Here is a 14,771-nt window from a genome sequence, read left to right as displayed (position 1 = left end):
TAAAAACGAAAAAAAAAAGCTCTCATTGTGAATACCCCTAATGTAATTCACAGAACAATTATATTGATGGAATTTTTGTCTTTCATTTTTCATTCATCACTCATTTTAAATGTTAACTGAAAATAAATTATTTCAAAACAGTTATCTACATTCAGAAACTCATATATTTATTGGACTTCAATTTTCAAAAATTGCAGTCCAATAAATATATGAGTTTTCAAATTTTGCAAAATTGCAAACTATAAATTTTCACTGGCGTCCTTCCTTTAATCTCGAATACGGAGTTAGATAGATGAAAGGTCGAGACCAGATATGGAAGGCCTAGGTAGCAGGAAGCCCCGATTAACTATATACGAACTTCCTGTTTGGACTGAAAGTTACGTTATTTCAATTCAAAAATTTCTCCAGAATGCAGTTACAGATACCGGCATAACTCTACTGTTAACAGGAAAAGTATGATGTACAGGAGCAAGATACTACTAAAGTCGAAATGCTCGCGACTACATCACAATAAGTAATTGCTTATTTTATGTTGTTAATTATTATATTAACAGTATAAGTTTGTATTATATACTTTATTCATTTACATCATAGTTGAAGATACATCAGATGAACTAAATAAAGAACATTATTTTTGATCTGTAAGACTACATATCTGCATCCATAATTTCCAGTATAACTGGTCCTGTTAATATAAAGTACTAGTATACAAAATAAATTTTAAATACATCATTCGTGTTGTTTCAAGGAAATTCCTTAATTTCAAGTTATAAAATTTCATTAAACTGTACCATTCATATTCAGTTTAATATATACCGGTATATTAGAATGAATATGGATGGTACAGAATATATATATTTAAAATGTACCAATAAAAAATCTATATATAAATACATACTTCTTTTAAATTTTAAGAATCTGAGTCAGACTCACAAATGTTGATTTACATTAAGTTTGATTTAATATCAAGCTTAATGTAAATTGCATTAATGAAAAGTAATTTTGATATATATATATGAAATAAGAATTACATTTCAATAATGAAGCTAAAAATCATATATATGATTCATAAATTGGCAAATTCAGTACAAATGATTCACACCATGGTTGGCAAATTCAGTACAAATGATTACAATGTAGTTTTTGACAAATACATGACAAAACAAATAAGTTGGTTTAATTGAATCTTGGTATATTAACAGTTATGTATAATAATTTATAGATAATTGACAAATTCTACATACATACTATATTTTTTTTTATTATAAATCCTTAATCTTCCATTTGGTTAAAAAACAATTTACACCAAATGTTTTAACAAATCTCCTTAAGATAATTTTCAGATTATGTTGAGAGAGAAAAATCTTTTGATTTGTAATTTGAAAAGAATGTTTAAAACACTGGGTTTTTGATTGTTACAAAAACAAAAAAGAATTTTTTGGACTCATGAGCCCTAAAAGCTTTTTGAAACTCATTGTAGATTCCATCAAAGTCACAATGGGGCAGCCAGGTAGTGAGGGATGTGATCCAAGATATCCAAGACAGACCACTCCAGAAAAATTCTTGGGGTTTTTTGACCACTTGGGTTTGATCCCAGGTCTCTCAGAGCAGCAGACTGATGTATTAACCATTTCATCCATCTGGCCTTAAGAAAAAAGTCACCCTATATATTCAAAAACTTCTAATATTTTTTATATTTATCATTAGGAAGAACCATAAGTATATGCATAGTTCAAATATTCATATTGTTTTTGTTTTACATATAAAACAATTCCATATGTTAAAAGTACTGGAATGTAATGTGTTACTTTCCATACAATTCAAATTTAACTTTTTTGAACAAATTTAAAGCAATTTTCTATCTTATATTTTCATATTTCTATTAAATTATAATGTTCTATTTTGAAAACATTTTGGCAAAAAAAAAAAAAAACTATTTAATTCTACAGAAGTAAAATAAAAAACTATATTAATTTATTGTAGTTAAGATTTTTCAATTAAAAATTGAACAATTGTATCTGAAAACAAAAATCCAAATAATTAAAATGAATACTTATAGAACATTAATAACACTGTCTTTAATATATAAACATGATATTTTGAGTTTACGAGTGCTTAAATATCAAAATATAAATTTACATATACATTCTTTAGAATCTGTTAAAAATTTATTTTATAGTAGAGGAGTTTTGTAAATCAAATTAAAATTTTTGTAGCAAATAATATCACAAAAATTTAAAAACTGTTCTAAATTATTTTTATAAATGACTAGCAAAAGATTTTTTCTATTTCTAAGCTTAAAAAAGTTTATATTCTGTATGTATTAGAAAATAATCACATTAAAAACTAATTTAAATATATTTATTTATACATATAGTAAATATAAATAAAATACAAATTACAATTTCTCATTTAAAAAAATTTATAACAGCATAATTTACTATTTGTATAATATGTATATACATAATATATTATTTGTAAATAAACATAATTAATATGATTAAAATCATCTCTTGCATTCTCTTAATAATTCTTCTACAGATAATTTACCTAATTTTAGTTTTTCACTAACAGTGGGACTGTTTTTAATTGTAAAAACAACTTTTCTTACTGTTCTTCGATAATTCTTATTTATCAATCTTTTGCTTAAGTGAAAGATTTGTTTTTCCAATAGATTCACTAATTTGCTGGATTCCTGAATAAAAAAACATATTAATGATTAATAAAGTTAATAATAAAAACTGGTTAATCACCAATATAAATTCAATTATGCATAAAATGATGATGGTAAAAATGTTTTAAATTTTAGATTACATTACTTGTTTTACATTGTAAAATATATCTGTGTTGTTTTAGTTGAATAATTTACAGAATTAAAATAATATTTTATAATTTCAAAAAGAAGTTATAATAAGGCAATTAAAGAATTGAAATTTAACAGAAAATACTTATATCTAAGATATTTATTTAAAATACTATAAATATTATTTTACCTGTTTTCAAATTTAGTAAATTCTATTTTCAAAACTATTAATATTAAATACAAAACTACAAAATAACTGTATATAACATTGTATTGTTATGCATCAATTTTTAAATTTTCTTACTACAATAAAAAAAAGCCAAAAAATACATTGAAAGTATCTTCAAGCATATTTATAGTAAAAATATACTGAAAAACAACTACAGATTAAGTATAAATGGCTTTAATTGAAGCATCAGAAGGAAAAAGCAAATATACAAATGTTTTCAGCTAATTCATCATTTTTAAGCAAATAAAAATGTTGACACTACTACAGATTAAAATAAAAGATAAAAAATTATGATTAAATAAATACAATGCTAAAGTAACATAATTAATGTTAATTTATTATCTATGATATTGTTTATTTCTTGATCATTACTTCATATCCAAAGCAATGCTGTTTGGTCAAAATGTTTTTTCTTCTGGTAGTTCTATTTAAGAAGCTTACATATACAAATAATGCCTTCATTTACATGAGTAATGGTTTCCATCGAAACTGCATAAATGAATACCATGTAAACAGAATCATGAAAAGCTATTTAATATAGGGATCTGTTCCATATTCTTTAATACAGTATTTCACTCTTACTGGGATGGAAAACTTTTAACAAAAGTTTTTTTAAATGTTTATGAAAGAAGTTACTGATAACGAAAAACATATTTTTGATGTATTATCATTTATTTCCATACAGTGGATTATTTAAAATTTAAAAATTTTTCAGCCACATTAAAGTGAATGTGCATAAATGGAGGGATTACTGTACATAATTTCAAGTTTATCTATAAACTGAATGAAAAACATTGTTGTATACAAGGAAAGAGTAAATAAATTTAACTAAAAAATATATGATGTAGTTCTAAAATAAAAACTTTCAAACTCACTTTTTTATTAAGAGATTCAGCAAGTAATCTTTTTGCCACCTCACGAAATTTTTCTGTTTGAACATCACTACGTACTTCTATACTTGGCTTGTTCATTTTACTCATAATATGAGTTTTCCAATCTTCATATAAATGTTTAGCTTTTTCAGACACTTCTGAATTTGTGTGTTTGCAAAGCTTGTGAACAAGATGACCTGTAGATAGATTATAATATATATTATATTCAAATATCAATTATAAAAATATGCTACTTATATAACATAACAGTATTGTTGCTTAGACATGTGGTATATCATACTGTATATATGACCATACTCAACTGGGTGATGGTGAGAGGGCAATGGTCAAGTGGGCACTGGATATCTTAGTGAAAATATAATAGATCAAACATGCACAAAATGCATGAATGATAAATTGTCAAAGAAGAAACTTTATGTTAAGAAGCTTAGAAATCCTCATTCCTTAAAAATGACTTGCTCTTATACATACTTATTTCAAATTCATGGAGGGTTCTTTGAAAATAAATTCTTTTGAAGTAAATGGTAGGGAAAATATATAAGAATATTTACATGGTATTGCACATCATTTTAATATGAATTAATAAATTTAAAATAAAAATATTCTTTTGAATTTCATATACTTTTTGTTTTAATGTTAAATATATATTAATATGTAACATGTGTAAATATTAAATCACTAAAAAGTAATAAGATATAACTTAAAACTTCTTTAAAAAACCTCAGTCAGTTGTTATGCAAATATTTAAAAGGTAGTTAGTTGTTAGGATTCAAAAACTTCTTTACTGACTGTTTATCCAAGATAAAACTATTTTAAATGAGAGAAAAAAAAACCAAATAAAAATTAATTGACTTCTCTTCAATATCTTTATTACGGTCACCAGTAGCCAAGCGGTTCCATTGCTAAACACTGGGAGTTTGGTTGCGGGTACGATCCAAGATTAATCTATATCATTGCGTGTGCCTATTCTTCACAAGTAAATCCTAGTGACAACACTAATACTCGCACTCACAACTCGAATAACACTCAGTCTCTAGCTGTTGTTGAATACAACAACCACCTTGACTCTATTTACAGAGAAATTGCAGCATATACAAACAAAAAAATTGCATACAAGAGACCTAGCACTATATACGACCTCCTGGGCAATTGCAAGAACAAAATGAACAAAAGATTGGCTCCAGGTGTACACTCTGTTCCACTATGAAACGACAGGTTTCAAAGAGAACTCATGTATATTGGTTCCACAAAACATTCTCTCAACAAGCGTCTATGCGAACACAAATATGACATCAATCACAACAAAGACACCACTGCCCTAACCACTTATGCCTCGACCACGGGCATAAGAGCCGACCTTCACAATGCCGAAACGATCAGACTCTCGCACCGCATAGAACACATCCGACCTCTAGAAATTCTTGAAATATATAAAGCCGGATTACATACTAACTGCATCAATTCCAAGAATGCTATTAACATATCTCAAGCTTGGAAGTTCTGATAAGAAAGAGAAGACAATCCCTACAGCTCTATTTAATGTACACGTCTGTCCCTTTTATTTGTGTATATAATAATTATATTCTTTTGTTTGTGCTATGCATGCTGCATATGTTAGCAACACGTATGCATCCATAGCAAAGCATGCACACAACAGTTTTATACACAAGGTTGGAAACATTCTAAGTTTTTAAACCATAGCACAAATTGTTCTTAGAATCTCAGTATTCATAAACCCAACGAAGACCAAATACTAAGGTCGAAAACGTTTGTTAGTTCAATTAAATATTTTTACTGGACAATCAAAGGTTTTAGTGAGTCATTTGAACAATAAGCAATTTTTAAAGTTGAAAATATCCTGAATAATTATGAATTGCATTAATAATTTGTGTCATTCTGGAAATTCATCAAATTAAAGCAATAAATTTAGTTGAAAATTGTGAAACTATTACAAGCACGATTATAACTAAAACACCACACACAAGACACGAAAGACAAGACATAAGAAAAGAATGTAAATTCACAAACATGACGTATAGAAGGGTTGTGAAAAAAATTAAATATATGTCAATTATAACAACAATTAACCGTGAAATACCAATTTTTGTGGAAACGAGAATTTCTTTAGATGGAGTCTTTTTTGATAATTCGTCCAACGACTGCACTATATTTTCTACTTCTTGATTCTTCCACTCTAAAATTGCTTTATGCCGTAAAATGTCTTCAATTACTACCACTCCCTGTAATGACAATCAATTTAATTTCTATACTTTAATATTAAGCTCTTATATTCATTAGCATAAATATGAATTTCAAAAAACCTTTAACGATTCCAATGTTGCCTGCTTCGTCTTTTTCTCGTTAGAATGGTAAGATTGGGATGTCTCCGATCTGGATTTTTTAATCAAATATTTATCCATCTTTCTAACAATAATTCGCTAATGAAAAAACTTGACAAAACTAAATAAAATCATAAGCGCCGCCATTATCGAAATCCTACGTTCAGTGTTGCCAGATTTCATTAATCTGGAAACACTGAACGTAGGATTTCGATAATAAATTTCAAGATTTTCTATAAAGCGGTTGCCGAAATATAAGCAATTGAAAGATGCAAAAATCGCCAAGAAAACCTGTACAGTATTTTCTTCTTCTTCATTCGGCATTACAGACGTTCGTAGAGGAAAAAAAAAAAAAACTATTGGGTCTAGAAAGCTGAAATTTTAAGTCTTTTTCGTTATCAGTGAAGGGTTGGCAAAACTTCCCCGGTCAATAGGTCAATGTTCACGGGGGTTTCCCATAGAGCTAATTCAGTTTATTGGCTTAATTTTATGCTTATAAAGATAAAATTGCATGAAAAGAAATGAATTTTATTCAAAATGTTACTCAGAATAACAAAAGCTCGAATTCATGCCAAGTAGAACTTTTCAAGGATTTTTCTAAACGGCGTATCGAAAGCGTTGGTCGGCGTTGAACGAAACGAATATTGAAAGCGTTCGGTTGGCAGCGCATTTGGTCGGCGGGGCGTTCAGTCGCCGAGCGCCGACCGAATTGTACGTTATCGTCTTATATCTTGACGTAATAATACAATTATTAAACAAAAGCAATTGATATCCAAACAAAAAAAAACATCTGAGATGTAAAAAATTTGCGCCAAGTAAAATCTTAGAAGCGGTACCCATATGATTTGTACCTGTATTATTGTTTTCTACATTCATCCTCCAAGCGCCAAGTTTACCTTTACCAAAAAAAAAACTTCTAAGAAAAAATTTGACCGTGGTCTAAATTGTCATAAGATTTCACTTGGCGCAATTTTTTTTATATCTCAGATGTTTTTGTTTGGATTAATATATTAACGTACTATAGTATTTTTGAACAATTAAAATATTTTAGACTGTATAATATTATAAACTTTTTAAAGAACAAGTATATATTCGTTGTATATTCTTGTAATAAAGTTATCTTTATCTTATTGGAACATAAACATTTTGATTGATTAATGGATTTGTAAAAATCGAGGTACCAACGAAGGATGCGATATATGATATTCCATCCCATATCTCGATTGGAGTCTCCGATTGGCTCTTCTATAATTCTATACTGAAATCTGACCAACCAGGAAAACTTTAAGATAAACAGAAAGTATATATTAAGCCTGAACTGAAACCGAACTTATATCAACTTATGCAATAAGAAAACAATCTGAAAAGTTAACAGATTAAAACATTTAATATTGTATGCAAAAGAAATATTAAAAAATAGGTCGCTATTCTGGTCTTAACCTACTTTCTGTCTGAGGCCGGATGGCCGAGCGGTAAAGGTGACAGCCTACCGCTCTGGGGGACCCGGGATCGAATCCGAACGGGTCGAATAATCCCCAGGAATTTTTCGGGGGGTGGTCCGTTCGGATATGTCGGGCCCCGTCCCTCACCACCCGGTCGCCCCATTGTGGGCCTGGCCGAACCCATAATGGGCCTACTAAAAGAGGCCCTCTTAGTGCCCACAGGGCAGAAAGAGTTAAAAAAAAAACCTACTTTCTTGTCTGAGCTTAATGTCTTTATCAAAATAGATACAAAATTTATATAATTGTTTTAAAATAATTTATGGAAAGTTAATTTTTTAATTTTTTGGGTTAACTTGTTTATATCCATACAAATTACTTCGTAATAAAAATTACCACTTTAAACAGAAATTGTTTCATTAGCAGTATATTTTACTTTTATTTTATAAATGACTTTAGAAAACTCGGTAAATAATTAACAAACTAGGTAATTCAAAGGATTATATTTCATAGTTAACCTAAAAAGGAAATCAATTTTTATTAATCAGCATGTCACAGCATATTTGTAAAAATTGAATCACCAAATTACAGAAGGTATGTATGTATGTATGTATATATATATAAAGATTTGCAAACTGTTGTTAATACAAAAAAATGATTTCTTTACAGTTTGTTTCGCTTCTGTGCTTGCTTTTGTTAACAGGAACAAACACGAAGAGTTTTCAGAAAAGAGAAACTTACATTCCTAGTATTGTGGATACTATACTTTATGATAAACCAGAATTTACTGGTAGATTTATAACTAATACTGGATCAGATGTGACAGAAGACACAGAAATAACTGAGATATACATAAAATCGACAACTGAATCGTTCACGGATTCGACTAAAAGACCAGAGAAATCCACAATTTTGACGGCTGAACCAGAAAATATTAGTGTTTCGACAGATGAACCAGAGAAATTTAGTGTTTCGACAGATGAACCAGAAAAATTTAGTGTTTTGACAGATGAACCACAAAATTTTAGGGTTTCGACAGATGAACCACAAAATTTTAGGGTTTCGACGGCTGAACCAGAAAAAATTAGTGTTTCGACAGATGAACCAGAGAAATTTAGTGTTTCGACAGGTAAACCACAAAATTTTAGGGTTTCGACAGATGAACCAGAGAAATTTAGTGTTTTGACAGATGAACCACAAAATTTTAGGGTTTCGACAGATGAACCAGAAAAATTTAGTGTTTCCACAGATGAACCAGGAAAATTTAGGGTTTCGACAGATGAACCAGAAAAATTTAGTGTTTCCACAGATGAACCAGAAAAATTTAGGGTTTCGACGGTCGAACCAGAAAAAATTAGTGTTTCGACAGATGAACGAGAAAAAATTAGTGTTTCAACAGATGAACCACAAAATTTTAGGGTTTCGACAGATGAACCAGAAAAAATTAGTGTTTCGACAGATGAACCACAAAATTTTAGGGTTTCGACAGATGAACCAGAGAAATTTAGTGTTTCCACAGATGAACCACAAAATTTTAGGGTTTCGACAGATGAACCAGAGGTAGTCAACAAAACGGATTCGACAGAAATAGATCCAAAAACGGAAATTCCTTCAGATGGAAACAGAGGACCTTACGTGGCTGGTAAACACTTTTTTTTTATTTGTAAATTTAAACAATTTTTTAATTGAAAAAAGAAAAATTATTTCTATCTTTGATTTTACTCAGCAATAATTTATTATCATTTTAATGTAGATTTTGTTGAAAAACATTTTTTTTAGACAGATGACTATTCAAATAATTACTTCTTCATATCTCTATGATTATAAATTCTTACATATTTTCGAAATTTATTTATATATTATTTAGATATTCGTTAGTCGTCTATTAAATACTTTTATGAGAAACTACCGTACTTTACGGCATATAAGACACATCTCTATTTAAGCATAGACTATATAGAGAAAAGTATTAAGTGCATCTAAACCATCCAGCTCCTGTGCCACTCGCCCAAATTTTTTAAAACCGTTTTTTGGTTTTAAAAAATTAAAAATAGAATGCACTTTTATTTACTAGGAAAAAAGAAGTCATTTATAATTAATATTTACCTTTTAAATATACTATTTGAATACATGAGGAAAAAAACCGCTTAGCTGTAGCAAAGAATAATAATAATGATGATGATGATAACATATAGACAAAATTAAACAATAACATTTTTATTTAGGATTTTTTGGCTAGGTAGAAGCTATCTGTAGCCTATTGAAGGCTGTTTGGGGAACTCATTAGCCTACGAGAGAGATCGCACCTTCATATGTTAAAAAACAAAAACAAAAAAAAAAGACGTAAAATTCAAAAAACAATTTTTTTTAAAAAAGTTAAATTAAATTTAAATTTATTTCAAATTTTATATTTGAAAATGATTCGCTTATACACACTAATGTTTAATTGACGGAAAGTTCTTCAAAAGAATTAGAAACAGTTAACAAATCACATGAAAGAAAAGCAGTCCTTCGATAGAATTTTCAAAGAACTTCTTTTCTTTGATGTGCTTTGATCACTGCGGTTAATGTTACCTTAGGTATACAAAATGGCGGTTCGTCTCTGACTCCAGCATACAGAAGCGAGGAAACAGTGGAGACGCACGTTTTCTAAACATATCCTATTCTAATAAATTATCATAATTATCAGCAACTAAATTATTAGAATAGGTTAGGCTTAGAAAACGTGTGTCCCCACTGTTTCCTCGCTTCTGTATGCTGGAGTCAGAGGCGAGCCGCCATTTTGTATACCTAAGGTAACATTAACCATAATTTGTAACTAATACTTCATAAGTCTTAACCATATTTATATTTATATACATTTTATTAATATTTACAAAAAATAATAAATAAATAAATAATATCCGCCCAATCGTATGCTTGCTAAGCGTAAAAAAATGTTTAAGTTTCTGTCACCCATTGTTAATCGCCCAGTTGTCGTGTACCCTTTTAAATCAATGTAAATATATCTCAAAACACTTCAAATTAAATTTGCATTAAAATAGACAGAGGTAATCTCATACTACTATTTCAATAAATCTATTATCACATATATTTCCATAATATTAATTCGTTCAAAAACTTATTACATTTAATAATAAATGATTTTTAACTAAATTTAAATTAATTAAGACTGATAAATAACAGAATATTTCTTCAATAATAAAATACTTATAAATTTCAATTAAAATATTTTTAAAAATATTTCTATTTAAATAAATACATACATATTAGTTTATCCAAATGAACAGTTTAAATTAAATTTAAGACTAAACAATAGAAAGACTGTTTTACTTTCCCGTATTGGGATCGTGTCAAACTCTAAGTTTTTTGCGAATCACCACGTTTTGAGACCTCCTGAATTTGGATTCAGGAGGTCTCAAATTATCACATGTCAAAAAAACATGTCAAAAAAAAAATCCATGTGTATACTTACAGTGCTTATGTGTGTGTTGGCATCTATTTCGTTTAATATCTCGGGATAGGGTAACGATGAAGAAACTAAATTTAGCATGGTAGTTTGTCTTTTTTTTTCTTTGTGGTTTTAGGCTTTTTTCCACTCAAAAGAGAGCATAAAAAGGCCCCAATGGTAGTTTGTCTGTAAGGGGGCAACGATGCTATTAAATTTTGGTGGTTAAAGGTCGAGGAATGGGGAGTTAGAGGAATCATTTGTCATATCTTGAAAAGGGTCGTTAAGGGTCTTAATGAATAAAAATTATTAGAATTTATAATTTTTATAAGGTTTCAAAATCAAGCCTTTTAACATTTTATAATAAAATCTCACAATAGATGGCGCCATATACAATTTTATTTATTATGGTTAGTAATATAAAATTTATTTTTTAAATACAATCTCATAACACCGAGGAAAGTTACGCAACTCTTTGCTGGATTTTTTTATCAATAATTTTATCTATCTTACTAACTTATAAGTTATTTAAAAAAATTCTTTTTTATCTCTTTACTATTGTAAATTCAGAAATCATGACTCATAGGATATGCTTTGTATTGATATTTTGCATGTACATATGTATGTTTTATGTGTGTGTGTGTATATACATACACATACATAATAGAATATTCTTATCTCTCTATTCTTAGCTTTTGGTCGATCTGCTCCAGATTTTTCTTGCTTATTCTCCGAGACTCTGAGTAAAATATTGACTTCAATGAAACCTGGACACCACCCCTCTCTTGGTTTCATTATCCTTATTAATTCCTAAACCCCTTGCTCGATCTGAATCAAATTTTTCATACTTATTCTCCGGAAACTTGGAAAAAATAGACTTTTGTGAAATCTGGACGACCCACTCTTCTCATGCTTGGATCTCCTCGACACTTCGTGATAAACATAGCAATGCTAGACTAAAACAACAAAACTTTTGATATAGTTTTCATGTTAACGTTTATCATTCTTACTTTTTAACCGGGCAATACCAGACTAAAAAAAAAATAATAATAATAATGATTACGAACTCTTATAAAAATATTCGACCGGATCGTCTCTACACTTGGTGTGGAACTGTTCCTAGTAGTTCCGACTCAACGGTTCCTTTCGAACGGTTCTGACCCGGAACTACCTGCCTCTAACACGTGGCACCACCTTTCAGTTTATACAGTAAGCACGGGCATTTACCGCCTAACTGGTTTTTGCCCTATACAGTATGTATATAATATACAGATATAATTCATTGGAAACACTACCTAGTTCTAGATTTGAAATGTTATAAATTGAAAAATTGATTATTATAGGACTTTATCAAATTTTATATAATTAAAATTTGTTGTTACGAAATTAATATATATTTATACAGGTGGTGTTGTTTATTGGGCTGCAATTTGAAAAAATTGTAGAACTATAAATTCCTCCTGTTATCTGTCCACCTGTCTCTTTAATCTCGAGAAAAATGTTAGATAAATGAAATTCAAGACCAGACATGAAAAGCTTAGGTCAGGAGGCCTCGATTAAAATAAAATCAATTTAAAAATTTCCTCCGAAAGGAGTTAGATACATGACTGGCATGACTCTATTTCTGACAGGGAAAGTATGATATACAGGGGCTTGCTAACAGGAAAAGAACGTTCTCTATAAGTATTTTAACCGGACAAAACGTTTTGTACTAAATTTGAGACATTCTACGACTTTGTAATTTAAATTGAGTCGCTATATTTTATTGGAGCCAAATTAGGATTTAGTCTCATGAGAAGGGGATGGGAATGCTTGGAGAATCTGTCGATTATCTATACTGTCATGCACAGCATGTACAGGTACCGTATTACACAGTAGGAAAAAAGGATATAGATAACGTTTTTAATCATTAATTTCAGTCAGCGAACAATACAAGCAAACTGTTCTTATAATAAATTAGTATATTAATAGACAACTTCGTAAATTAATAATAGTCTTTCTATTCAAAATTAATAAAATATTTAAAAGTAAAAATATTTATAACTATATATCTGTTTAGATTTCGAAAGATATGTAATAGATGTCCTTTACGCTATTGAAAATAAAACTGGGAGTAATGTGAGTTGGTTTAATTTCTATACTCCTGAATTATATAAAAATGATCCAGAATTCAGTCTAACAGATCTAGAACCTGATGGGTAAGTGTTTCTACTATTATATACAGTTTCTTTTAAGTATTGAATATAAAATACATTTATTAGTACATTTAATGTTTCGATATTTTTAAAATTATAAATAAGAGATAATTGATTTTAAAGTTAAGAATATGACAAATGAAATTTCAATAAATAAATAAATATGTGCTAATTGGCAGGAAGAAGCCTATCAAAGTTCCTTTCTCTACAACGGTCGAAATTACAAATATAACCGATCATCTGAATGGAGAAGTTTGGGTAAATAGAACCGATTATTTACATAACGATGGAGAAAGACCTCGCAGTTATTCCATAGAAGCGTCCATATTTCAACCAACTATCTATAATATAACTGAGGAGAAGACGCTGTGGTGGAGTTGGTTGTTCCCATCATCATACTCTAGCCTTAAAGACGTATTGTCTGAATGGAATGAGCTTTTTGGAAAACGACCAACATTTGATTACATGATCACTGGTTCTTACAAAACTGAATTAGACCCGTTTGAAACTTTCAAACTTCAATGGAACATAATTACTAAGACAAAAATAATAGATTATAAAATAGCGGTCTATTTTACGGGATCTTTGGTTGTTGCTTTGCAAAACGGAGAGGATGTATATCCAATGGAAATTCCTTTAACTCAGTTAGCTAATGACGATTTCGAAGCTGTTAAAATTCCTGGTTTACAGGGGCTAAGGTACATTGCCGAAGGCCATGTAAAACATAAATATGGATTTTCCGCTGTACCAGATGTTGACAGATTATCATATAAAGTCGAAACTAAATTTTCTACCGGTACCTTAAAAGTTCACGATATTGTTAATGACAGTGATTTAAAATATACCGGTACAAACGCGTTTAGGTTTATGTAATATAATTAATTATTGTTTATTCGAGGAGTTATGAATGTGTAGGATTAAATTTAATTTAAATCGAGTAATGTTTGAATGAACCAATAAATATATAATCTTCCTCAGAAATGTTTATTCAATGACTAATAAAACTATTACAAGTGTATGTAAGAAGATATAAGCTATCAGTGTATCTATCTTAGAATTATTCATTGTTATACGGATAACTGTGCGAAAATTTAGTTTATAACACGTATTTGAAAATAAAGAATAATAATAAACATTATTGAAATGTCAAGATTATTCGTAATAATTCTTTAAATAAATGTTCCAAATTTTTCATGGGTGATGTAATTTTCATTTGAAAAGTAACTCGATCGAACACCTACGGGATATCAGCCGAACAAACAAAAACATTAAAAAAAGTAAGTGATTGTCTACAGTTACAATCTCTTTAACCATGTAACAGAACATTAAACATACTACTTCTGGGAATATACTAAATATTACCGCTAGAAGATGGCGCCACCAACTGTCTAACCATCAAGGTGTATAAACACAAGGTCAGGACAC

At 29.2% G+C, this 14,771-nt stretch overlaps 2 protein-coding genes across 2 annotated transcripts; one reads left to right on the top strand and one right to left on the bottom strand.

The window, feature by feature from the left end:
* Nucleotides 1-1,415: 1,415 nt before the first annotated feature.
* On the bottom strand, nucleotides 1,416-6,419 carry LOC136984398 (transcription elongation factor A N-terminal and central domain-containing protein 2-like). Its single transcript, XM_067281367.1, has 5 exons — nucleotides 6,247-6,419; nucleotides 6,024-6,165; nucleotides 3,908-4,101; nucleotides 2,551-2,695; nucleotides 1,416-1,645 (listed from the first exon to the last, which is right to left on the bottom strand). Exons 1-5 carry the CDS (start codon nucleotides 6,343-6,345, stop codon nucleotides 1,416-1,418), a joined length of 810 nt encoding a protein of 269 aa, XP_067137468.1. The 5' UTR covers nucleotides 6,346-6,419.
* A 1,917-nt stretch (nucleotides 6,420-8,336) lies between these two features.
* On the top strand, nucleotides 8,337-13,936 carry LOC136984387 (uncharacterized). The gene is made up of 5 exons (XM_067281356.1): nucleotides 8,337-8,568; nucleotides 8,929-9,001; nucleotides 9,242-9,345; nucleotides 13,211-13,353; nucleotides 13,533-13,936. The coding sequence occupies exons 1-4, from the start codon at nucleotides 8,358-8,360 to the stop codon at nucleotides 13,351-13,353; spliced, it is 531 nt and encodes a 176-aa protein (XP_067137457.1). The 5' UTR covers nucleotides 8,337-8,357; the 3' UTR covers nucleotides 13,533-13,936.
* Nucleotides 13,937-14,771: the final 835 nt, after the last annotated feature.

This window comes from Centruroides vittatus, unplaced genomic scaffold (genome assembly GCF_030686945.1).
Source record: "Centruroides vittatus isolate TY-2023 unplaced genomic scaffold, ASM3068694v2 contig_918, whole genome shotgun sequence".
Taxonomy (NCBI): domain Eukaryota; kingdom Metazoa; phylum Arthropoda; class Arachnida; order Scorpiones; family Buthidae; genus Centruroides; species Centruroides vittatus.
This window is presented reverse-complemented; position numbering and strand designations above follow the sequence as displayed.